Raw genomic sequence first — 24,327 nt, 5'->3', positions numbered from 1 at the left:
AATTCCTGAGTTTCCTGGCTTGAGGCTATTCCCAAATAGATCGGAACTGCTTAGACGGAACCCCTGTCCCTCTGTTTGTTTCTCGCGGGGAGGCTGGATGGTGTGCTGCAGGCTCAGCCCCTCCGGCAAGGGGGTACTAGAGGAATCTGTGGGGGAGACCCCGCAATTCAATATCTCATGATAGCCTATACTTCTGTTTAAGCTAGATACCACATCTATAATAGTTAAATCTGAAGTTAACTCTCTAAATCCCATACAGGAATTGCTATGCTCATGCCTACAGTAAGTATCTAGGAGACATTATTTTTAAAACATGTTATCCCAGAACACTGACTATTTGGTTTCAAATGCTCCATATCCCCCAGAAGCAGAACCATAATACAATTGACAACTATGGTGCTCAAGAGAGAACAGTTTGATAAAAATGCTTACTTAAGAGGCTGACCCGGCAAGATGATAGTTCAGGAATTTGCAGACATTGGGTGGCAAGGGCCTGAGGAGCATTTAGGTCTATCTCAAAAGAAGCAGCATGAGTCCGTGGTAGTAATTTCATGTGCAAGGGTCAGAATGTAAAGGCGTTAGATGTAAGGAGTGAAGAAAGAGTTTGTTTAGCATTCCTGTATTGTTTTGCAATTGTAACAAATGACAGAAACTTAGTGGTTTAAAGCAACACCAATGTATTGTGTATGGTTCATAAGATTGTAAGTCTGAAAAGGGTCTCCAGGACTGTAGTTCTTTTGGAGGCTTCAGGGGGAAAAAATTCCTTCCATTGAGCTTTCCAGTTTGCAGAAGCAAAACATCAACTGGGCATTGGCCCCTACTTCCATGCTCAATGACAGCAGCATAATACCTTCCAACTTCTATCTATTCTGTAGGAGCCACTGTCATCATTGAGAGGAGTCTAGAGTTCTTTTTTTTTTTTAAAGATTTATTTTATTTTTATTGGAAAGGCGGATATACAGAGAGGAGAGACAGAGAGGAAGATCTTCCGTCCGATGATTCACTCCCCAAGTGAGCGCAATGGCCGATGCTATGCCGATCCGAAGCCAGGAGCCTCTTCCGGGTCTCCCACGTGGGTGCAGGGTCCCAAAGCTTTGGGCCGTCCTCGACTGCTTTCCCAGGCCACAGGCAGGGAGCTGGATGGGAAACGGGGCTGCCGGGATTAGAACCGGCGCCCATATGGGATCCTGGGCGTGCAAGGTGAGGACCTTAACCACTGCGCCACCGCACTGGGCCTGAGTCTAGAGTTCTTAACAATCTGACAGTTATACCGGGGGTGGGAGAGAAGGTAAGGATTAAGAATCTCCTCTTCCTCATAATTTACCACCTCTTCAATTTCTGCATTGTTTATGAAAAGGCCTTGGAAATTAGAAATTTTTTGAGGAATGGTAGATTTTGTTATATCAATATTGATTATAAATATAATAACAGAATGGCTTCTTATTAAAGCTAGGTGAAATAAAAATATCAGCAACTGTCATTCTCCTACTCCATTTTTGCTGCTATACCATAATACCTGAAATTGGGCTTATAAAGAGCATTAAGAAACAGTTTATAAAGAGCTAGAATTTCGCATAAGTCGGAGACCCAAAAGCCCAAAGTCAAGGTGCTACCATCTGACGGATGCCTTCTTATGCACTCATTCATAGGAAAAGGTGGAAGAGGGAACAGGGAGCAACTTCTCTGTCCTTGCCTGACAGAAAAGAGCAGATCTGCTTCAATAAACCCCTTTAAAAATATGGAAGTAACCTTTGAGAGAGAGAGATCCTCCATGTTCTGGTTCACTCCCCAAATGTCCACCAAAGCTCCTGCCCGCAGGGAGCTATTCAGAGTCAGCTGTGAAGAAATAATTTCCACTACTTGTCTTCACAAAAATCTATGCTCATTGCAGAAACAGGAAGAAGAAGCTAATTGACGCCATCATTCATGCTGCTTTTCCAGTCACCAGCATGGATCCTAGCCATCAGGATACACTGCAGTGTCTTGCATCAGTACATCACACCAGCATAAATGTGGCTTTGGCATTAGAGTTTACATTTTGGAATATTTACTGCAAATCAGGCATGTCTAACTTAGCTGATGTTAATGGAGATCACAACCAGACCTGATGCATTGGGGTTTGTTTATTACTGTCTTTTCCTACCAGATCCTAAATTCTCCAACTCCCAGGTGAGGTTTTTTTTCGTGGTGGTGTTCCAAATCTAAAAAAGGGACAAGCATACAAAAGGCATGGAACAAGTGTTTGGTGAATGGATAAACCATCAAAATACCAATTGCAATCTTTGAAACTCAATGCTAATGTAAAAATGATGCATCAAAGACAGGAAAAGCAACCCTGAGAGTTGCAGGAGCTTTAGCAGATGAGGTCATTTTAAACATTCCTTCTAATAAAAATAATTCCAAGGATTATTTCTCAGTCTTAAGTCAAATTCTCTGTAGCACTGGGATCGTGCAAGCATTTATTCCTGGAAAAGATTAATAGGGGCTAGAGACACAATTAAATTCTTGCTCAGAATTTCAAAACCATCTTTTAGTATTTAAAGAGGCATAGATCATGACCATTAATCAGGGGAAAGGAATGTTCTCGGAATGCTAGGAAGAAATGTTTTTCTAAGGCAAGAAGTCGGAGAGGAGAAGGCATACCTGCCCGAGGCCGAGGACACTGTCTTCTTTGTGCTTAAGCAAACTAAGGCTTAGAGGAAAACAAAAGAAAACATTGACAAGAGGGAATCATTACTGTACAACAATGCTGATAAGATCAGCTGAACTTCAGTTTCTTGTTGTATTTGTGTGTCTTGATTTCTGAGAAATGAGTCCCCCGCACTGCTGGCAAACATGCTAAAAGTTCCTCAACACAGAGCACTTACGGCGAGCTTAATTTCCTTTACCATCATCTGATGACAATAAAAATGTGGTGAAAAAAAGGCTCGATTTCAAACGTTTTTGGTAAATTCCTGTGTTTCCAAAGTTTTTTAATCAGGCTATTCCATCACATCAATGTTCTTTAATTTGTTCAGTCATGCTACACTTTCTGGCTTGCTTGTTTCCAAGCAAACAGCTGTACCTTAAGGATTTCTAAAGCCATTTGTAAAAAACCACAGGGGTTCAGTTTTTATATATGGCTTAGCTGCGTAGAAATAACTCCTATGTGCAGTGTCTCTAGACATTTATAAGAAACTAATTATGTATGAATTGTTAACAAAAGGTTGAAAATCAACTGTATTTGTAGGGACATCAAACCCATTTGAGCCTAGCCCATTGTCTTACGCTATTATGTGCTTACATTATGCCTTTTTATGAAGAAGCTTGTAGCATGGTATTATTGCCCTATGGTATGCAAAGATAGTATGAGCATAAATGATGCCATTTTTGTGTTTCTCACTGCCCCCATTGACATCCCTAATTGTAGCAACTGCAGAATTCTGCATCTCCTATTCTAATAGCTTCCATGAACAAGAACATGTCTCATTAGGGAACTAGGTTTTGGACTCCACAGGATAGGCCAGAAAACTAGACTGACATTGGGTTTAAACCAGTGACCTGAGACCACTTCATACTGTCTAAAGTCTCCAAGAAATTTTCACCTTCTCTACAAGTTAATCCTAAGAATCATAGCTCTTTTTCTTTATATGGTGAACTCATTTAACCTAATGATTTTCCACTTGCTTATTATAATCTGAAATCATTATCAAGACCTTTCTGTATGTCACCTCATCTTTCCCTAAGAAACTACTGCTACTGTAAGAATGGAAAAATTCCAACACCTGCTTAGAAGCTTAGGGAATGTTAGGGCACATTCTATCATCTCTGTGAAAGAAAAAAGCTAAGCAGCTACACCCGAAAGCAGATAATACAACACAAATCACATTTAGACAAAGACATGGTTATTCTTTTATTTGAAGGGGAAAAAAAAGTATGTTTTAATAAATACTGCAGAAACATTGACCAAACAAACATACAAAGTGACTTCAACAATTTAAAAATGCAACAAAAGTTCTGCATTATAACAGTTATAACTTATTTTTTTTACATTATTTAAATACAGAAAGCACTTGCCAGCTATTTTGTAATACTGTCCAAAGCAAGATGCTGCGTCAATCAAAGCATATTATGTTGGTAAAATGTCTGTATTCCATGGGAAATGACTGGAATGGTATTTTCTTGCAGAGACAAAACAAAGTGCTTGTAAGACATAGAACTGACTATTGTAATTACCTTAATCTCTTCTCCTGCCACAATGTAATGGGAGCACAGCTTCAACACTTCAAAAATGAAGCATTATCATTGGAAAGAAAGCTCGTTTTGAACAAGCGCCAACAATAAACAAGTTGGATCTGGTTTCTTCTCTACAAGATCTGGTCAAAAAATATCTGTAAACTATTTAAGTGTGGTTCTTTTATGCAACAACAACAACAGTCAAGTGTTGGACATGGACCTTGGTTGAATCTGGGTTAATTGAGGTTTAGCAATTACACTCTAGAAATGCCCTAGGATTGTGTGGAGACTGACATTATGTCATTTTCCACTCGGGGTTCTCTAAAGTGTGGGAAGGTGTGTCCTTCTCTTTACGGATATGCATTTAAACAAAGCGAAACAAACCAACACATTATCAGATGCATCTAACCTTGGGAGTTTATTCCCAAATAATAGTCTTTTTGCTTTGCATTTTTGGTAACTTAATTCCAGACAGCTTTACTCACAAACTGTGCTTTCTGCTACTCTTCCTTCCTTCATTACTTCTTCTGGTGAAAGTAGTACATTTTTATGCCCTTGAATCACTCTATCACATCAAACCAAGACACCTTTTATTGGACTTCACGTTTTATCAACGATGGCAAAGAAAAACAGAAACAAAAACCACACACACTTTCTTTTCTAAACAGCTCACAAAAATATTACATTGAGCAATTTACCACTTTTTAAATGACGATCACGATGATGAACAAAACCATCAGACTGAATAGAAATCAACACTTTTTTTTCTATTTGATCTATGCATCTTTGTAATGCTGGTCTACATAGCTTGCAAGACAGCAAAAGCCTTCCTTCCAAACCGTCTTGCTCAGCTATCTTCAGAAAGGCAAAACTTCGACGCCTCATAAAGTTTTCCTCTGGATATCCCATGGGTCCTGATACAATTTCCATTTTAATGATGAGCTAGGAGGAAATTAGATCACATCCTCAAGAAAACTAAATGCTAAGGTCACAGTGCCAGTTCCCCAGTGAGGATGGTATATTAATATATACTTTTTTTGTAAAGGAGATTAAAACACTTAAAAAATTAAATCAAAGGAGAGATCCATGAAGAGATTGTAACAATAACAAAAAGAAAACACGCCAGCACCATTCAAAGTGTGATCTTTCTTCTTGGAGGTACTCGCCTTCCTTCTCATCCACCTCTAGCCCATTTGTATCGCATTTTTTTGGCATAGATTTCAAGTCCCACTTTGAAACTTTTCAAGGTTTTCGCTTCGCACCACTCAGTCTACATGCCGAACTTAAGGACAGGTTTCCAAAAAGATGAGTCTCCTTGCAAAAGCCTCTAAGCCTCTGGGCGTGACTTTGGCTGTGCACTTCATTCAGACTTCACCTTTGTTTTTTTTTTTGTTTTGTTTTGCTGTTGTTGCTTTTTACACTAGATCCCCTTGTCCTCATGAAAGCTAACGCCAAGGTTCACATCACAGTGCAGCTCTTCGCTTTGTCCTTTCGTAAGTCCGTAGCAACTGCAGAAAGTTCTGGTCTGCTAGGCATGTGTGAAATCCGCTTTGTGGCCCTCTGTGATTTGTTCCGCTTAACGTTTTTATTTGTCTTATTGACACATGCCAACGTTGCAACGTGAAAAATGTCTCTAACGCTGTTTTCTGATTGTAAGGCTGAACATTCAATGTAAGTAGCTGCTCCAATCTGCTTGGCCATGTTTGCTCCCTGAGAGTAAAAGAAAGGGAATTAGTTTTTATAACTTTTTTTCAATATGAACTTTCCTATTACTTCAGAAATACTTGCAATCAAGACTCATCCCTAAAATATCAATGATGACCCAGCACTGCCTCAGTTCCCCATGGATACTGATCTAATGCCACTGTCCTACTAAGTGATGGCCATGGTCATCAGCTACTCCACATGAAGTCACCAATGGAGGAGGTGAGGAGCTGAGAGGGCGATTTGTCTTCACTATTAAGTGTAGCTAAGAGTAACTGGTTACTTAGTTCTCCCAGGGTCACAGGAAAGCAGGGAATGCCCAGATACTGGATTAAGTCAGCAGATGATCACGCATACAAACACTAAATGCAACACACACTGGTAAGGGTAACTTGACCTCGAGAATCTACTTTCACAATGGAGTGCTCACTTTCTCTTTTCTTCAAAACAAATGACATTCAAGGCTAGTTTACAGGTTGCACAAAAATGAGGACATATAAGTGGAATTTAGAATCCAGTTTGAAATGTATCTTGCTGAGTCTCATGGCCAAAATAATTTGAGGAAAACAATACTATCATGGCTTCCATTATTTCGTGGAGAACATTACTGCCAGAACACAAAATAGTAAGTGTGGGTGCAGCAAGGGAAGAAGTTTATATTGCCAAAGTGTCACTAATTAGAAATGCTAGATAGAAAAGACTATAGTATTCTAAATGAAAAATATGAAATTCTCATTACTTGAACAGGATCTCTTTTTAGAATATGATTGTAGGTTTTGAGAGAATGAACATTTGAGACTGGTATTCCTTTATCAATACTCGTGGGAAAAGTCAGGAGAAATGAGGAGTCTCTAAAAGATGGTTTCTAGAGTTTGGCCCTGCTGGCAGCAGCCATTTTCATTATTTTATTGTGCTGCTGAATATGAAGCAAGAGCACCTCTCTTAAAGGGTGTTATACTGATTTTGACCACTTTCTCTCCCCACCTGTTTATCTTTTGCCCCAGTGGGAGCTTCAGGGACATATTTGGTGGCACATACTCACCAGGCTATGCATGCAAATACGCTACACCATTGCCTGACACAAGCATCCATGCTTCACCACTGAATCCCACCTAAGCCTCTAGAAAACCGCCCAATTCCAATTTCATTTCTTATGAGTGACACTTCACCCCTTCCTTTCACTTTTTAAAACTCTACTTCCAAACACTGACAACTTACATACCTGGTCGTATGACACCGGAGTCTGCCTGTGGTTTGAGAGCTCTACTAGTGTGCTAACGTCTGTCCGAAGATCAGATTTGCAGCCGACCAAGAGCATTTTCGTATTCGGACAAAACTCCTGAATTTCACCCTTCCACTAAGAGGAAAAAAGAAAAACAGAAAAAATTAACAAAACACTGATATTCACATAATGAAAAAAATACTTTCTCTACTTGTAGACAAGCAGGCATTTAAATGAAAGTGTCACTTGAAATGGTGAGGTTAACTTCGCATTTAGCTCCTGACTAAAGTTTGACTACTTTTTCCAAGTGGATCTATCGAAGAATGTTCATGTGTATTATTGATTCTTCCTCTTTGTGATTCATCTGTTTCTGATGCAAGAGACTGGTTGAGTGATGTCAGAAGACAGCTTCAACAATTTCTTAATTATTGCGGGTCTCTGTAAGGTAAAAGTGCTTTCCAAATATTTATATATCATAAGTAGTGACTATGTCCTCAAATATGTTGAGCTAGTACTTCCCAAGTGGAAGGTTGAGAAGAAGGCAGAGCCAATGCTAACACACATAAATGTTAACTAATTTTATCAGGAAAGACTGACGCTGGGTTGATGTAATAATACAGCAGGTTAAGTTGCTGCTTGCAACAATACTATCGCATATTAGAGTGCAGGTTTGAGCCTCAACTACTCCACTTCTGATCCAGTCCCTTGCTAATGCACCTGGGAAAGCAACAGATGATGTTCCAACCACGTGGGACCTTGTCACCCACAAGGGAGTTCAGAGTGGAGTTCCTGGCCCCTGGCTTCATCCTGGCTTAGCTCCGGCTTTTGCAATCTTTTGGGGAGTAAATCCCAGATAATCTCTGTCTTTTTCTGCCTTTCAAATAAACAATTGTCAAAAAAATTGATAGGAACAAATTGAAGCATAGCACAATATACTAGGGGCTCTATTCGGACATGTTAAATAAAGATAACACAACAGAATGTCTTGCCTTCTAGTGGAGGCAGCTGGGTTAACTCAGACCACATTTGCAAAGATCACTCTGTTACCAGGACAGCGTCTGGTACAGTAGCTCCCATGCTTCTGCATTAGACTTTACATTACATAATCTACTAAATATTCCAGTTTAGTTCCACTGGACTAGATGTTTCAAGACCTACAAAGCATTACAAGGATCTCTGGAAAAGTCTGCCAGGGAATTCCAAGTATCCTCCTTCAAAGTGAGCAGATCATTTTTCCATGGTTTCATTTCCTCCAGTTGGAGCTCTAGCTACAGGATGGGAGTGGAGAGAGGCTGGAGCTCTAACTACAGGATGGGAGTGGATGGGAATCTGGGGTTAGAATTTTCCCAGGAACACTCTGGCTCCTAGGGAGCAGGGACCAGAGGTGCTGAGATGGGGAGCCACACCTGATCCTTCTCATCCACACGCACAAATATGTATTAAATGTTCTACTAAGTATTCTCAGTGATGACAAAGATGATTAAGACACGGTTTGTCTTCTGGAAAGGAGCTCACAGGGTAGCAGAGGTGATGAAATTCTAACTATAAGTACAAACACTAGGGAAGAAGAACACGCAGCAAGAGCAATTGAAAAGACTATGAAGGGAGACACCTCCAGAGCTACCGGTGTCCTTTGGGCCATGAACTCTAGTACAAAGTACTCTAAAGGGAGTAATACACCACCTTTAACAGTCTAATTTGTCAAGCGGATCATTAATCCCTCCTTCTCTGTTTCCCCTCTTTCTTTTTCTTAAGTAGAATTGTTTAGATACACTCATCCTGTGCTAAGTAATTCTGGAGTGAGAACTGAGGATGAGTTTGAAATACAATAAGAAATCTTTAATGGTTTAAGTCACTCTAACCTCTTTCATTTTCAAGGACTTAAAGCACTCAGTTAATCAAGATGAATCATAGCAGAGGTTATCATGAGCCTTAAACCTCACACCAATGTAAAACATACTCATTAATATCTTTAAGCCCAAAGTCACCATTCATTTGGTCTTAGAAGACAAAAGCAAAACAAAACAGGAGAAAGGCTTTTCATCATAAATTATGCATAGCCTGATACTACAGCAATTGAAAATTTCAGCAAATAAGCAACCTCTTTTATCTACAGACATAGCCAGACATGTTCTTATGTGGCACTTCAGCTGTGTAATAGCTTTGGCTGCTCCCTGCATGTCTGACAATTGTTTATAAGCATTAAAGCCAGGAAAGGTATATTCCTTCCTGAATTGGACAAGCATTAGTCTTACTTGTGTTTGATACATACTACCTAAGATTGAAAGTTAAAAGGTAAAAAGGAGCCTTTGATCCATTAAGAAAGTCATATTTCATTGAGTTATGTCTGTTGTATTCACTAAAGATGGGGAAATATTTATAGTTCAAACCCTGGTTTCTTAATGACCCAAGCCACAAAACCACCATCAATAGAGACAGCTGTAAATTAATAAAACACACAAACTGCAAATTCCACAAAAAATGAAGCTGTCTCTCCTCCCCCTAAAACCTCAGCCAATGATGTGAGGGCTTTTCTGTCTCAGCTCCTGTGGAATTCTCAATGGGCTGTCTGGGTCACCACTCAAGGGATACTGCCTCGCTCTTCTTCACATCCTGTGGCTAAGTCATGGTTCATGAAGAACAGTTCTCCCCCAGGGATCTGATTCTGAAACCCCACAACTTTCAGGCCAACGCCAATAAGGGAACTAACGGCTGGTAAACGCAGTTACAGGCACTAACACACACCTTTCTTCATCTGTCATCTACCTGGGCTGAGGAAGCCAGTCTGTTCCTCCCTCCCATTTGGCCATTCTAGCACTTGTGATCCGCCTCCAACTGGTCCTTTTTCTCTTAACCTGCCTCTGCATTCTTCTGTCCAGAGCATTCCCAAGCTCCTTCTGTACCTATAAAGCCCATCTTGACTTTGCCTCCAGAAATCAGGTACCTGTGATGATTGATAATACATTTACAACTGCTGCTATTTTTTGGTATATGACATGCATGTGATTGTAACTCATATTGTCTCATGTCTAAAGACCCATTCCTATTCTTCCATTTCTGTTTTTCATCAATACGACCAGCAGTGAAGTAGAAATATTTCTGAAGCACTTACTATCACATTCATTTTAAGATCTGAATGGAGATCAACTATAAATCTGTAAACTAAAATGTAATGTGTTGAATAAAGGGAGGATGATCTGTAAATGAAGGCATAATCTATTGAATTAAAGGAGGAAAAAGGGAAATAAGGTTGATATCAAATCAGCCATCAAATACAATTTATTCCTAAAGGACATACAGGTCCTTTGTAAAAACATATTTATTTAGGGGGATTTTAGAAAGTAAAATTTCAGGGCCTGGCAGCGTGGCCTAGTGGCTAAAGTCCTCGCCTTGAACGCCCCAGGATCCCATATGGGCGCCGGTTCTAATCCCAGCGGCTCCACTTCCCATCCAGCTCCCTGCTTGTGGCCTGGGAAAGCAGTCGAGGACGGCCCAAAGCTTTGGGACCCTGCACCCATGTGGGAAACCCGGAAGAGGCTCCTGGTTCCCGGCTTTGGATCAACGCAGTACCGGCCATTGCTCACTTGGAGAGTGAATCAGACGGAAGATCTTCCTCTCTGTCTCTCCTCCTCTCTGTATATCTGACTTTGTAACAAAAATAAATAAATCTTTAAAAAAGAAAGTAAAATTTCAATCAGATTGTTGGTCGAAACTAGGGGGGGCCACAATGTCATGGAAATGCTCTTTGGATGTGAGTGCGTGTTTCCCACTGTGTTATTACAAAATGTAAGGCAGGGATTTTAACTGGCATCCTTGAGCTCCCAGCACTTGCCTTTTTTAGGACACTGTCCAGAGTCTCAGGTCTACTGATATCAAAACAAATGAGCACAGCATCTGAATCCGGGTAAGAAAGGGGACGCACGTTGTCGTAGTAAGGAGAACCTGGGAAGAAACAAAGAGACAAATTTCAAACAAAATCCCCTTCATCCAGCATGTATTAAATCTGCACTTTTGAACTAAGTCCCTTGACTGTAATGTACCCATGAGCCTTCCTCTTCCCTAATTCTAGGAAAAGAACACAAACACACAAAAGCTGGATTATAAGATATTCATCATTTTGCCAGGAAATATATGAAGCATCGTGTGCATCTTGTGTGAATGCAGATGAGGGTCAGAAGCTTTTTTTTTTTTCTTTTTAAAGATTTGTTTATGTATTTGAAAGTCAGAGTTACAGATAGGGAGAAACAAAGAGATCTGCCATTAACTGGTTCATTCCCCAGATGACCACAATGGCTGAGATAGGGCCAGGCCCAAACCAGGAAGCAAGATCTTCTTCTGGGTATCCCAAGGGGTGGCAGGGACCCAAGCACTGGAGGGAACTATATTCCATTGCTTTTCCCAGTTAGTAACAGGGAGATGGATTAGCAATGCAGCTGGCAGCATATGAAGCAGCACCTACAGAGCATGCCAGCAATGGCACTGCAGTGGTGTATACACTGTGCCACAATGCTACCTCCAAGGAGTGAATCTTAAGGTGAAATCTGCATGATACAAAGTCTAAAGTCACAAGACAGAAGGTGAATTAAGCAAGTGCTTCCTGCCATGTGACCTTGAGTGTAATTCTGTCTCCATCCCCTCTACCTTAAAGCAGGCAGCTTAAAGTCTCCACGGCTCTGTTTTTTCCACTCATAAAATGAAGCTGTCAATGCTATAGCTGCCTGGGATCAAATAAATGCAGGCAGTACCGAGCATTTAGTAAGGTAGAAGTAATATTACCTTTGCTTGTTATAGTTAGGGTGGTTCCGTTGCCACTAGAGTTAAAATGCTGACTGGTAAGAAGCACCATAAATTGAGCTGCTTCTTTGGAAAGACACCAAAACTCAAGATCAGAAGTGATGGTAGGAAAGGGGTGAATGGGAAAAGGGAGACGATGATAGGTTCAATTAGGCCAAGAGAATTACAGTAAAGGACATCAGTGTCACCCTGTCTTCTGATTTACATGCTTGGATAACAAATTGACCTTTCTGCTTGCATACTTAAACTTGGGCTCCAAATATATGCGAACTTTGTTCCTGCTACAACCAAGGCTGTGACAAATGCCATATTGGATCTGTTACTTTTTATATAATTCCATCCTTTAGAGTGAGACTGAAGCATGATCCAGGGATCTTTAGCCTAAGCTAACTCCGAGTTATCCTGATGGTTTAGAGCACCAGCCAATTAATATAACCACAGAAACCCTCTAGTCATTTAGAAGTTTCTTCTATTCCTTTAAGAATTTCAGAGCATACTCAATTACAAGGGCAACAGTTATAAAATCAAACACAGCTTGCCAACTGCTTCTTCTTTAAGACATCATTTCCAGTTTAATGACATTTCACAAGCACATGAAAAATCCCCTTACTAGGAAAATGCACATACACATGTATATTTTACTTGAGCAGAAAAAGAAAACTTAAGCAATTAATCTTTTTACAATTTTATTTCAGGCCTGGCGTGGTGGCCTAGTGGCTAAAGTCCTTGCCTTGAACATGCCAAGATCCCATATGGGCACCAGTTCTAACCCCGGAGGTCCTGCTTTCCATCCAGCTCCCTGCTTGTGGCCTGGGAAGGCAATTGAGGATGACCCAAAGTCTTGGGATCCTGCACTCATGTGGGAGATCCAGAAGAAGCTTCTGGCTCCTGGCTCTGGATCGATCGGCTTAGCTCTGGCCCTTGCAGTCACTTGGGGAGTGAATCACTGGATGGAAGATCTTTCTCTCTGTCTCTCCTCCTCTCTGTATGCCTAGCTTTGCAACAAAAATAAATAAATCTTTTAAAAAAATTTATTTCATTTGTTATTACTTTTTATTTCCAGTTAAAAACAAAAAAACGACATGCTATTTTATGATAAGTAAAAACCTTGATAGTCAAAATCGGGAGGAAAGACTAATAAAAAGCTTATAAAACCATCTTAATATTTCTATTAAAACAAAGATTTTTTAAGAACCTGTTCTTGTGATGCACAAGGTAGGTTAGTCACTTGTATTCACAGTGAGTTCTGGCTCTCCTGCATTCACTCTGACAACTGGGACAACACAGTGCCTTTCCACTAACTGTTAGAGACGCTGAGTAACAATGTCAGGTCAGGTGTGGCTGCTAAACAAGGAAGTGAAGCATGGGATAGCTCAGAATCAGGAAGGTGTGACTAAGAAAAGACAGCATCAGCCAGAATTATCCAGGCTTCCTGCCCACACCTAGACTCAGGATCCTAGGAGAGCAGAAGTAACGACATATCAGGTGTTGGCTCTGCCATGAAAAACTGAGGCTGTCTTCTCAGCCATTTAAAGAGATCTAAGGACTTCCCAAAGGGGACTCCTTTACTTATTTTGAGGGGCATGAGTCAGATGGCTTAGGACTCACGTGAAATCCACAGGTGCTTAGTTGCAAACACTCCCTGTCATATGTCCAAAGTCTAACTGACACAGCTCTTCTGTAAACAGTTGGGCCCTTAGGAAATCCCAGAGCATATGGTAGAAGTGCAAACTGTGCACATGTAAAAGGTCTTACCCTGCCGCTAAATGTACGTAAGAGGACCTAACCCAGACGGTCAGACATCTAACCAGGCTTCAGCAATCTCCCTTCCTGGAAACCACCGTTGTGGCAAAAGACAACCCCATCACTGTGGGTATTTTAAAGCATCATGCAGGCCTGAACTACAAAAGAACGACCTCTACAGGTACTTCACTATGGACCAGGTGTCTGTCAGTTTGGAACAGTCCTGAGTGCTCACCTCACATTCAAAATCACTCTACCTGACCAAGGTGGAGACCATCTTACTGTAACTGAAAAATCAGAAAAACAGCATGTGCTGACAGTACACTTTAGTTGGAACTACCAGGAAAATCCAGAGGAATGATTTCAACATTCAGACTATAAGTGGCTTTCAGTCTGTTCTCCCCTCCTCCACCCACGTCATGGTCACAAAGGGAATGTGGCTTTGTGTTCAGCATGTCACCAGCTGGACACTCCTGCTCCTTAAAATCAAATGATCGGGCTTCTGGGTTTAATGGGGATCAAAAACAGTGCAAAATGTAGACACACTCTGGCTTAATTTGACAATGAGACAGATTTCTCACTTTAAGCCAGATTCTCAGGGAGGTTTCTTTCTGTTTTAGTTTTTATTTGGTTTAACAGCTTCAATGCAAAGACATGTGTGGTGTAAATGTTCATGAAAAATAAACCGCCATGTTTGTCAAGGTAGAACAAGACCTAAATGGAAGTAACACTTTGATGCAGTCTCGTTGATTTTGGCAATAAATAGCTCTCCTTTTAGATCAACACGTGTCCAAAGGTACTAATAAGGCCCTTAGTTATAAGCATGATTTGTCTGATCAACAATAAGTGTTAATTTGCCATAAAAAATTATCCTACTTAATCAGTAAATTTTTGGTAAGCTAAAGCTAAATATTCTTTAGAAAGAAAATCTACTTTCTGGTTTTTTTATGGTAAAAAGCAACAGATTTAGAATTTTACAATCCTAGAATTGATCTAACAGGAAAAACCCTCCATTTCATCAACAAAGCAGGACAATCAGGGAAAATAATGCCATAAAAATGTCAAGTGTAACATTGCAGCATTTAAGCACTCTGAATTTTCCCTAAAAAGCCCAGCCAATTGCACAAAGAAAGCAAGGAAAGCAAACTGGAGTGATCAGAGCATAATAATAGCCATGTGCTGGATACCTAGCAAGTGAGGAAAGAAAGAGGAATTTCAGGAATGCCTCAGTGAAGTAGGAAGCAAGGCAAGGAGACAGAGGGGCACCATACACACACAAAAAGAGCCGAAAGCCCAAACAGGAACTATACCTCTCCGGCTTCCTAAATCCCCAGAGAGAAGTTTTTAAACACCCAGTGTATATATAATAATTTTAAATTTGTTTTAAATACACATGAATAGCTTCTAGGATGCTTACTGTAGAACCAGGCACAAGAAAGAAAGCTACACATGACCTACTGTGCACGCAAGTAGTAAACTTTAACTAGTACTGATGTACAGACAGTAGACTTAGTTCCTAAGAATGTGCTATAGTTCAAGCACCATCAATCTGGATACCAAGCGTTGTGTGTCAGATAAAACTTTCTCAGCGTGTGAGTAGGCTTCTTGCACATGGGAATTCTCAGAAATGGCATTTCTCTTACTACATGAAACTTACAGTCCACAGTACTGTCCCAAGGTCCTGTTTAAGCTACTGACAGAACCAAAGGCTACGTTACTTGTGCACTGTGTCCCTCTCAGATATAGCTGAAGAGCTCTGTTTAAGTATAGGTTAGAATGAAAGTTCACTGGGGGTTTTCTGAGTTGCTCAAGTTTGGCAAACATCAGCAAAAAACCTTGAAAAGGCTTGTGAAATTCCAAATCTACCCATCTTTGTCTCCAACATCATTAATTCTGGGTGAGAGCAAAATTTCCAGCCCAAGAATAGTCACAGAGTGCCTCACCCAGAAACTAATTCTTCAGACACATACCTGCTTGCTGAAGTCACACTTTCACAAAGTTAGAACGCACCATATATGTACATAATTAAATGTATATAGAAAGAGATCCATGGCCCAAAGTAAGGCTTTAGGGAACCTTATGCAAAACCACTTCAACTCTGTAAACCTCTGGAGGCTGGGGCTTGAAAACTCTTTTTGCTGAATATTTCAGAAATGTAACTTCTTTCACTTGAACTTTATTTTGAAAATCTCCTTTTACTCCCCCTGAGGAATTCCTATTAAGAACAGCGAGCAATACTATGTATTTTTGGCAGGGATTAAGAAAAATGCTTTTAGTAATTTTTTGTATCTGCTACCAAGAACATTTCTGCTTCACACGGCAACTGCATGATATGCCCCATTATTACAAGGCTGTGCTTCCCTGTGCCATGTTTAATCAGAGGGAAAGCTTTAAATCGGTAGCAATCTCAAGAATGTGAATCAAGTCTGGGCAGAACTTCTGTATCTGGCTTGTTACAAGATCCTGTTTAACTCTTCTTCCAACTTGTCTGCACCACAAATACCAGGCCTGTGACAAAGTTCCCAGAACCCCTGGGAAGGCGGTTTTGTTTGTTTCTTTTCCTAATTCAGCTGACTAGGAATTAGGACCAGATCTTACTGAAGTTTGTTACTATTTTCTTGTTGCCCTGAAAACAGACTCCATATTTTCCGAGTGCCATACAAATAGGTAGTTGCATAGAGTCAGACAGGTAGAAATAAAATTGCTATTTGAGGGGTTTCAATAAAGCCTTAAACTTACATTTCTGAAATATTTAAAACTGTGTAAGACACTATTTTACTGACAGCAGAATCATAGCAAGTCATAGAGCCCCAAGGAGCAACGGTGGAGATAGTTTTTATATATATATAACAACCAAATTTGCACTGCCATTCAGCAGCAGATGGAAGCTTTTATGTTTCATAGGACACTCCAGAGTTAGAGGCCTTGCACTGGTGTCCCAAGCAGATCTCCTTTCCCACATGCCATGTCACTGGGCTCATTTTTCAAAATCAATGTGCACAGCACCTGGTCAAACTTTTGACGCAGTTTACATTCCTCATCAATAACATTTCTGTTTGCCAGAAGGAACGCTGAGGAAGTTGCCAAAAATGGAGTCACTGAGTTCACATTTCAAGGGCACCAGAAAATGACTGAGGCACAACTAATTCATTTGGCACACGCACTAACTGGACTATTGCTCCTCAGCGTCATCTTTACATGCAAAAGAACTGGATTAATGAGGGAACATCTGGTTATTTCAGGTGGTATCAGAATGACCAATCTGGACACCTCACTGAAATGTGGAACTTAGCAAGAAACTAGATTGGAAGAAAACCAGCAGTAAATGTAGCTAAAGAAAAATAAAGACAACAAAAGAAAGGGAGTAAATCCTTCTGCTTTTTTTATTTTTGAGAATTCCATGATTTAAATGAAAATTGTTGACCGGTAGCCATATCCCTTTTGCATGTTGTTTATCAGAACTCGTCATGCATTCCTGTTTGTTAACCCATGTCTCTGACAGAATTCCAGTGTGAAAACTCAAGTTAAGAATTGAGTCTGGCTTAGAAACTCTCAGCTCCTCCGGATCATTATCACGTTAAACGTATCTGGTTTTCTGCAGTCTCACCCTCGATATTCTTATCCCAGGCAGATGGGACTCCATTGACTCTTTTGTAAACTCTTTCGCTCTGCCTTCCTTTCCCTGAGAAAGTGAATGGAAGTGGACACCTTCAACTTTCAGAACCTAGCTCTCCCTGATAGCCGGGGAGCATGTTTCCAAGTGGGAATGATGTGAAGATTGAAGACCTGAGTCTACTCCTGGAGAAGGGAAGTATAGGAACGGTGATGGACTCAATGACCAGTAAGTCATGAGTAATCAGGAGCACGGGCCAGCCTTGGGATCTTCAAAAACACTGGATCTTGCTGCTTCAGCACCCCTAGACTCACCATCCTATGAGAGAAGAGGATGTCTGCGTCCTCCACTCATCCCGTTAGTATTCTCAGAAGGATGCTAGGGGAAGAACTCACCAATAACCCTCTTCAACTTCAAGTCCACAGGCATTTAAACCCCCCACTCTTTTGATCTCTTGTATGACTGGAAAAGCTCAAGCATTTTCACTTTGACTGTCCCTCTACATCTTCACAACTTTCCTTTGTACACTCACTCTGACTAGACCGAGAGAGAAAGAGAGTACCTGAGGACAGAAGCTGTTCATTACCGAGTGCATCATCTCATTGCTGCTTCCCTCCCCGCAGCAGGCAGCAGAGCATATGCATGTAGCACTGCCTTAAAATGTGATTACCGATCTTACCACCCTTTACAGAAACCCTTCCCCTCACCCTAACAGGTCAAGTATTAAAAAGGCAGCCAGTGGGGGGGAGTGGGATACTCATTTCTTTTTAAGTTGCTTTTTTGGATTGGTATTAATTCCCAAAACTGCTGAAATATTTATAACTCTGATTAGAAATGATTTCATTATAGCATTTGTCACCAGACCATTCTCAAAAATACAACCATATAGATTCTTCTTTCCTCCTAGGCCCTGTAAGAATAAAAGGGGACACTAGATTCTCTGATAGTAGTTCCAAAAGCAGTACAGGAATTGATAATTTCAATATCAAACTTAGATCATGACATGATTCAGAATCAGTTCATGAGGCAATTACAGTTAGTTGTACTGGGGAGTTTTAGCACCTGAATTGAAAATTGTAAAGCTAATAATATGCCTTAAACATGTGCATTACCTTGGCTTGGTTAAAGCTGGCATGAATGATCATAACTCCCTAAATCACATGTGCTAAAATTACACCATAGTAACCTCTCTAAGGAAAAGATACGCTGATCTTCAGATGATTACGTTTCTATTAGTAGGCATTTTAGCTTCATGCTACAAATTGCTTCTATCCTTGGCAAACGCGGCAGATTTTGAAGCATAAGATATTAGAACTTCAATGGTATCATTTAGCACTGTAAAAGGTTGAAACCATTATCCATTGTTTTACAGAAACACATTGAGTGAACTGGATAGTCATGAGGAGCAGTTCTGCTAATGAGAATGCTGTTTTTCTATTTAAATGGAACATTTCTTGAGAAAATGAAGAAATTATGAACTTGTATCCACAGATGATCCCTGGTACATTCTAAAAGCCTTTTCTCTCTCTCTCAACTTTTTGGAAGTTAACATAATCAAGTGGAGAAGTGCTATTCATAGTTGCTGCACCTTGTGTTGTAGAAGTGATGGGGATAGGCCTTACCAGAGATCTACAGGATCTGTAGGCAGTGAGCATACCTGCCCTGGGAAATGCGCTGCAAGCAGGTGAACAGGCGTGTGATTGCCAGAAGTGGTCAACACCGGGCACATCACACGGTGTAGTGAGCTACTCTAAACAAGAGCTTCCTCCTATGCATGCATGGTTCAAAGGGAAGGGACCCCATTTCCTCTGAGCACCCAGCTCTAAGGCTTGAGAGTCTGCTTAGCACAGATGCGGACAGATGGAAGTAGAGAGGCAGGAGATAAACGCCCAGTCTGACAGCTGTGGAGACCCCATCTATCTTCTTCCTACTTGACACTCCTTCCCACCTGACTGATGAGGTTCAGCAGAGCAGACACCATGGGAGAAGCTGCCCAAGCCCAGAGGTCAGAAAAGCGAAGAACTGCTTCCATCTACAAAGTAGACAGGAATACCATTCAAAGGCCTTCTTTTTCCAGTTCAGAGATCAGGCACACTTCAATTTTCTTATGTAAATCTGTCCCAGAACATTTTAGAAAGAAAACTAATACTTGACATTTAGATTTTTACAAACCTCAAACCAGCAGCACTTGGAAAAATAAATAGATCAAGAGGCATGGGCATATTCAATTATTTTCACAACCTGAACTAAACAAATATCTTAGTGGGCAAAGAAAATGTCAAACATTTGTCAAAAAATTATTTTGTTCAATTATTTGACATGAAAGACTTGAGATAAAATGCAAAATGCTGAAAATATGTGCTTCTGATGCAGTTTCCTGTTAGATGTATTTATTCATGAATGACAAACCACTTTTGGTGGAAATGAACTTTTCTTAAATTTAAGTACTGCTTGATGACTGTGCTTACTTAACTAATATTTCACCTCATGAATGATATAATGAGATTCTAAATACTTCCATTATCCTTTCTCTTGATTTATAAAAATTTAAATTTTAGAGGCTAGTACAATGACTAATTGGCTAATTCTCTGCCTTCAAGTGCTAGCATCCCATGAGTGCAAGTTCAAATCCTGGCTACTCCACTTCCCATCCAGCTCCCTGCTTGTGGCTGGAAGAGCATCAGGATGGCCCAAAGCCTCAGGTCCCAGCACCCACATGGGAGACCTGGAAGAAGCTCCTAGCTTCAAATCAGCTTAGCTCCAGGCAGTGCAGTTATTTGGGGAGTGAGCCAGCAGATGGAGGTTCTTTCTCTCTGTGTCTCCTTCTGTGTAAATATGCCATTCCAATAAAATAAATCTTGTTTTTAATCTGAATTGTAAGAATGATTTCATTATTAGGTAATTTATAGTATCATATGTTTTCATCACATTTTCCCAACTTTCATGTATTAGGCTTGTGAGCATTTCAATATAGACTTCAAAAGATTGTTTCCAATTCAGTGGAAAGCAGTGCTTATAAAGTTTCCATTCTTTGGCCACAGGTAGTTCAATGTCAAAGAATTTCATCTCCTTGGAAACTGAGCATATCATTATTCATTCATTTATTCTCCATATTTTATTGGGTGACTATTGTGTGCAAGGTATTCTGTTATATGTGTAGAGATTATGAACCAAAGAGCTTTGATTAAATATTTGAAAATGCCTGAGGCGAACGTTATCAGAGCCTTCTCATGGCCTCCGAGTATAAACCGTGCACATTGTATTTGTTTTAGATTCTAGTCCTTGGAAAATAATGTGCCTTTTTCTCTTCTAAAAGAAAAAAAGAAATCCATTTAGGCCTTTAGGCACATCAGCTAACATCTCTGTTGGTGGTCCCGGGGCTCTCAAAGCTTGAGACAGGGGATGCATTCCTGTAAGGCCACCCATGACCCCTCCCCACCTCCAGGAATCTCCTTCCTAAAGCCACCAGGAAGCCTGGCTCTGCCAGAACCTGGCTTGCTTTGCGGGCTGTGTAAACAGCAGCCCAGGATGCCCGGCCCACTGGGACTCAGAACTGGAGCCAGCCAACATCCTGGGAAACAAAAAAGACTTGCCTGCCTGGTGTGCTACAGCCAAGAAATGCATAGCTGGGAAAGATCCTGCGTATTATCTAACTCAGTGTCCTCTTTATACAGACGATGAAAATGAGACCCAGGGAGGCAGGGGATTTGCACACATAAATCCCCGGTAACCAGGAGCTAAGATCAAAACACAGCTTTGTATCAGCGACTGGATCAGAGCCCCACTGCCCCACCCCACTCTTGAACAATTCTTATTATGCATTAGGCCCCAACTTGGTGGGTGGGGGAAGGAATCCCAATAATAGCTACTGGTGCCACACCAGCTAGGCATCACAAACACCAAGATATGTCTGAGAATTAGAGCAACATAAGTACCTGATTGTGCAATAATTCTAGAAGGAATTACCGATAAAACAGCACCAGAATTCTGCTTATCAGTACCTTCTGTACACTTGCCCATTCGTGTGTGAAATCCCCAACACAAAACACGGGGAGGTCCTGGTTCTGCTGCCCTTGGTGCAGATGGAGAGACAGAGAGAGAGAGAGAGAGAGAGAGAGAGAGAGACAGACAGACACACACACACACACACACACACACACACACACACGGCCTCTGGGGAAGACAATATCTACCCTTCTGTGTACAGCAGTCAGAGCATCTGGCACCAACCAGGAGGGGCGCTCGTGCAAAACTTTCCACTCGCCTTTGTGCGGGGGCTGCCTCGGGCGACCCTGTCACTCTAGTCCCTTCCTCCAGTTCTCTAATCGCCCGCGGCCCTCAGAGCAGCGCCTCAGGGTCAAACCAAAACTGAGGGAAGCTCCAGGAAACATCTCAAGAGGTCATTCCCAGCTGCCGCCAGGCGCGGCTCCACCGCGGGCCCCTCCCTCCAGACAGCAACACCTGCGAGTTGCCACTTGCTCGCTCTTCCTCGCTAGTTTCACCTTGGATTTGGTTCCGCTCATCAGCAGCCCAGCACCCTTGCTAAAATTCCACGCCCCTCATCGTTGACCAGGCCCACCCAAAACCCTTAACTGGGTAGGGAGCTGAAAGTCACCTCACCAACAGGGCACCTGATCCTCCTTCCCCGTCCCGCACCAAGCAGGTGGCTGGGCACATGGGGAGGCGCTAACCCAGCCTTGAACCGCAGACCCTTGAAAACAACCCACCGCGGCGCCAATAATTCAACAGGACGGGAAGGTCAAAGGCGAACGCTGTCGCCCGCGGCCCCGCAAGCAGCCGGAGGGTGATGCAATAGGGGTCAGACGGACCTCGATTGGTCAGGGAGGTAACAGCATGATCAATCGGAAGGCGGGCCCAAGAAGAAGGTCGGGGCAGGCGCGGGCGGTCCTCGTGGCCAGAGGATTCCTGGCAGCAGGCGTCGTGCGCGCCGGGGCTGCCTGCCTTGGCCTCACTCTCCCCTCAGCTCGGAATCCGCGCGCAACCGCGCTGCGGAGAGGCTTTTTCCCCCGTCCTCCCGCCTCCCACCCCGACTGCGCTCCCCGCCTCCTGGCCAACCCGCCCGCCGCCTGCAACGGGCGCCGGCCGCCAGCCGGGCGGTTCCTCCAGACGCACGCACAGGCTCGGCATCAGGCCGCCTTGGGCTCCCGGCGGGCAGACCACGCCAGGCCACCCGGTGACCAGCGGCTCGCACAGGAGGGTCACGCTGCGGGCGCACCGAGTCATCCAGTCCCCAGCGCCAACCGCTTTCCCCAAAGTCGTTCCCCGCCCTCAACCCCAGAAGCAGAGACCGTGGGAACCCCTTGACCAGGGCAAAGTTAATGGGTAGACGCAGCGGGCTTGCGGCGAGCGTGGTCCCCAGACCCACCACCGCCAGCGCCGTGCCGCCCCGGAGGAGCTAGGAGCCCGCCCCAAGCGCCACGCGGTCTAGTGACTCTTACCCGAAGTGTCCCACAGGCTCAACTCTATCCTTTGTGTGTCGATTTCAAAACTGGCCGTGTAATTCTCAAACACCGTGGGGACATAATTCTGGATAGAAAGAAAAGAAAGAGGGCAAAGCGGTTACCTTCAGATGCGTGGCACTCACTCAACACCCTCTGACGATCCCTCCCCACTTTTTTTTTTAAGGCACCTGGTGCCTGGCAGTCCTCTCCAGGCGCGCGCGGCTGCCGGCTTCCCGGACCCCGGCCCGCGCCCCCACGCACCGCAGCCCCCGGCCCCCGGCGCTGCTCGCAGACACCGACAACTTTGGCGAGAGACCCCGCCTGCTATGGGACCCTACTTGCTTCCAGCGCACTTTCCCTCTCCCGGCAGTGTAGGCAGGGGAAAGTAGTACAGCAGTGAGGAAGACGACTCTCCAACCAAGCGGAAAAACAGGCGGAGGGGGCCCGGCGAGGGCGAGCCCACCTCGCGAGCGGGGGTCCCGGGCTTGGGGGGCGGCCGCACTCACCTCGGGGAAGCAGTCCTTGGCGAAGACGTGCAGCAGCGCGGTTTTCCCACACTGGCTGTCTCCCACCACTACTATCTTGCACTTCACGTTCTGATTAGGATCCATGATAGATTTACTAGACAATTTCTGGCTGGCTCTTCTCTCCTTCATTGATGTTGCCTTATTTTCTCTTGTATAAAAATTTTCTCTTAAGAAGAAAAAATATATATTTCTTTCTAGGTTAAAAAAAAAAAGCAGGTATAAAAAAATAAATTGCAAGCCCGGTGGGATCCCCTGAAGCGCGGTGCAGCCGAGGAGGAGAGCGAGGGAGGCAGGCGTCTTGCTCCCCTCCAACAAGTTTGATGCCTGACTCCACACCGCGCCTCCCAAGTCCAATTCCGATCCGACTGCTTTGTTTCACGCTCTCTGCGCGGCTTTATACGCCTCTTCTTCCAATCCTCGTCTTTCTCAATGAGTGAAGGAAACTGATCCGCCTCCTCCCCTTTTATGGAGCCTGGGAGCCTGCAAGCTGAACGTGTAGGCGGTGCGCCCTCTAGGGGCAGCGTGGAGACCCCCGGCCCGAGAAATCAGGAGCAGGTGGGGAACCGTGGCTGTGGCCTTTTTCTAATCTTTTTGTAGAGGCTGATCTGCAGTGGCCTCACGAACGTTTCTGAAAACACTAAATCCCTCCCGACAAGTCAAAGCGTCCTTATAAAGCATAGGAAACAAACCATGGCTGGGCAAGGATTAAGTGTTTGCCTTTTTTTTTTAAGTATCAGGAGCATAGGCTATGGAACAATGGCTAAGCCAGGTTGTTTCTTGCCTGCCTCACAGTCCTAGAGCCTCTGTTGAAACCTGCCTGCTTCGGTCATCCTGGAGCCATTGGAAGGTTGGGAAGAGTGGGAAGAGGAGGCAGAAGGGTGAGGAAAGAGAGCTGGGAGATGCTCACAGCTGAGTGACAAACTCAACCCTACTGTCCCGGGGACACAAAGGAGAAACAGAGGCAGGTGCAGGTCACACTGCCGGCTCCCTAACGTGGAGATTGGGGTACAGTAGGGGGTTCTGATACTGCCTTTTAATCCCTTTTTA

The 24,327-nt window shown here is 42.9% G+C and overlaps 1 protein-coding gene across 1 annotated transcript; it reads right to left on the bottom strand.

Moving 5' to 3' along the window:
• Positions 1-5,617: 5,617 nt before the first annotated feature.
• LOC121168164 (rho-related GTP-binding protein RhoE) lies at positions 5,618-23,644 on the bottom strand. The gene is made up of 5 exons (XM_040997998.1): positions 23,260-23,644; positions 22,751-22,838; positions 10,974-11,083; positions 7,142-7,276; positions 5,618-5,925 (listed from the first exon to the last, which is right to left on the bottom strand). Exons 1-5 carry the CDS (start codon positions 23,407-23,409, stop codon positions 5,674-5,676), a joined length of 735 nt encoding a protein of 244 aa, XP_040853932.1. The 5' UTR covers positions 23,410-23,644; the 3' UTR covers positions 5,618-5,673.
• Positions 23,645-24,327: the final 683 nt, after the last annotated feature.

Source organism: Ochotona curzoniae, unplaced genomic scaffold (assembly GCF_017591425.1).
Source record: "Ochotona curzoniae isolate NIBS_2020 unplaced genomic scaffold, NIBS_Ocur_1.0 patch69, whole genome shotgun sequence".
NCBI classification, from domain to species: domain Eukaryota; kingdom Metazoa; phylum Chordata; class Mammalia; order Lagomorpha; family Ochotonidae; genus Ochotona; species Ochotona curzoniae.
This window is presented reverse-complemented; position numbering and strand designations above follow the sequence as displayed.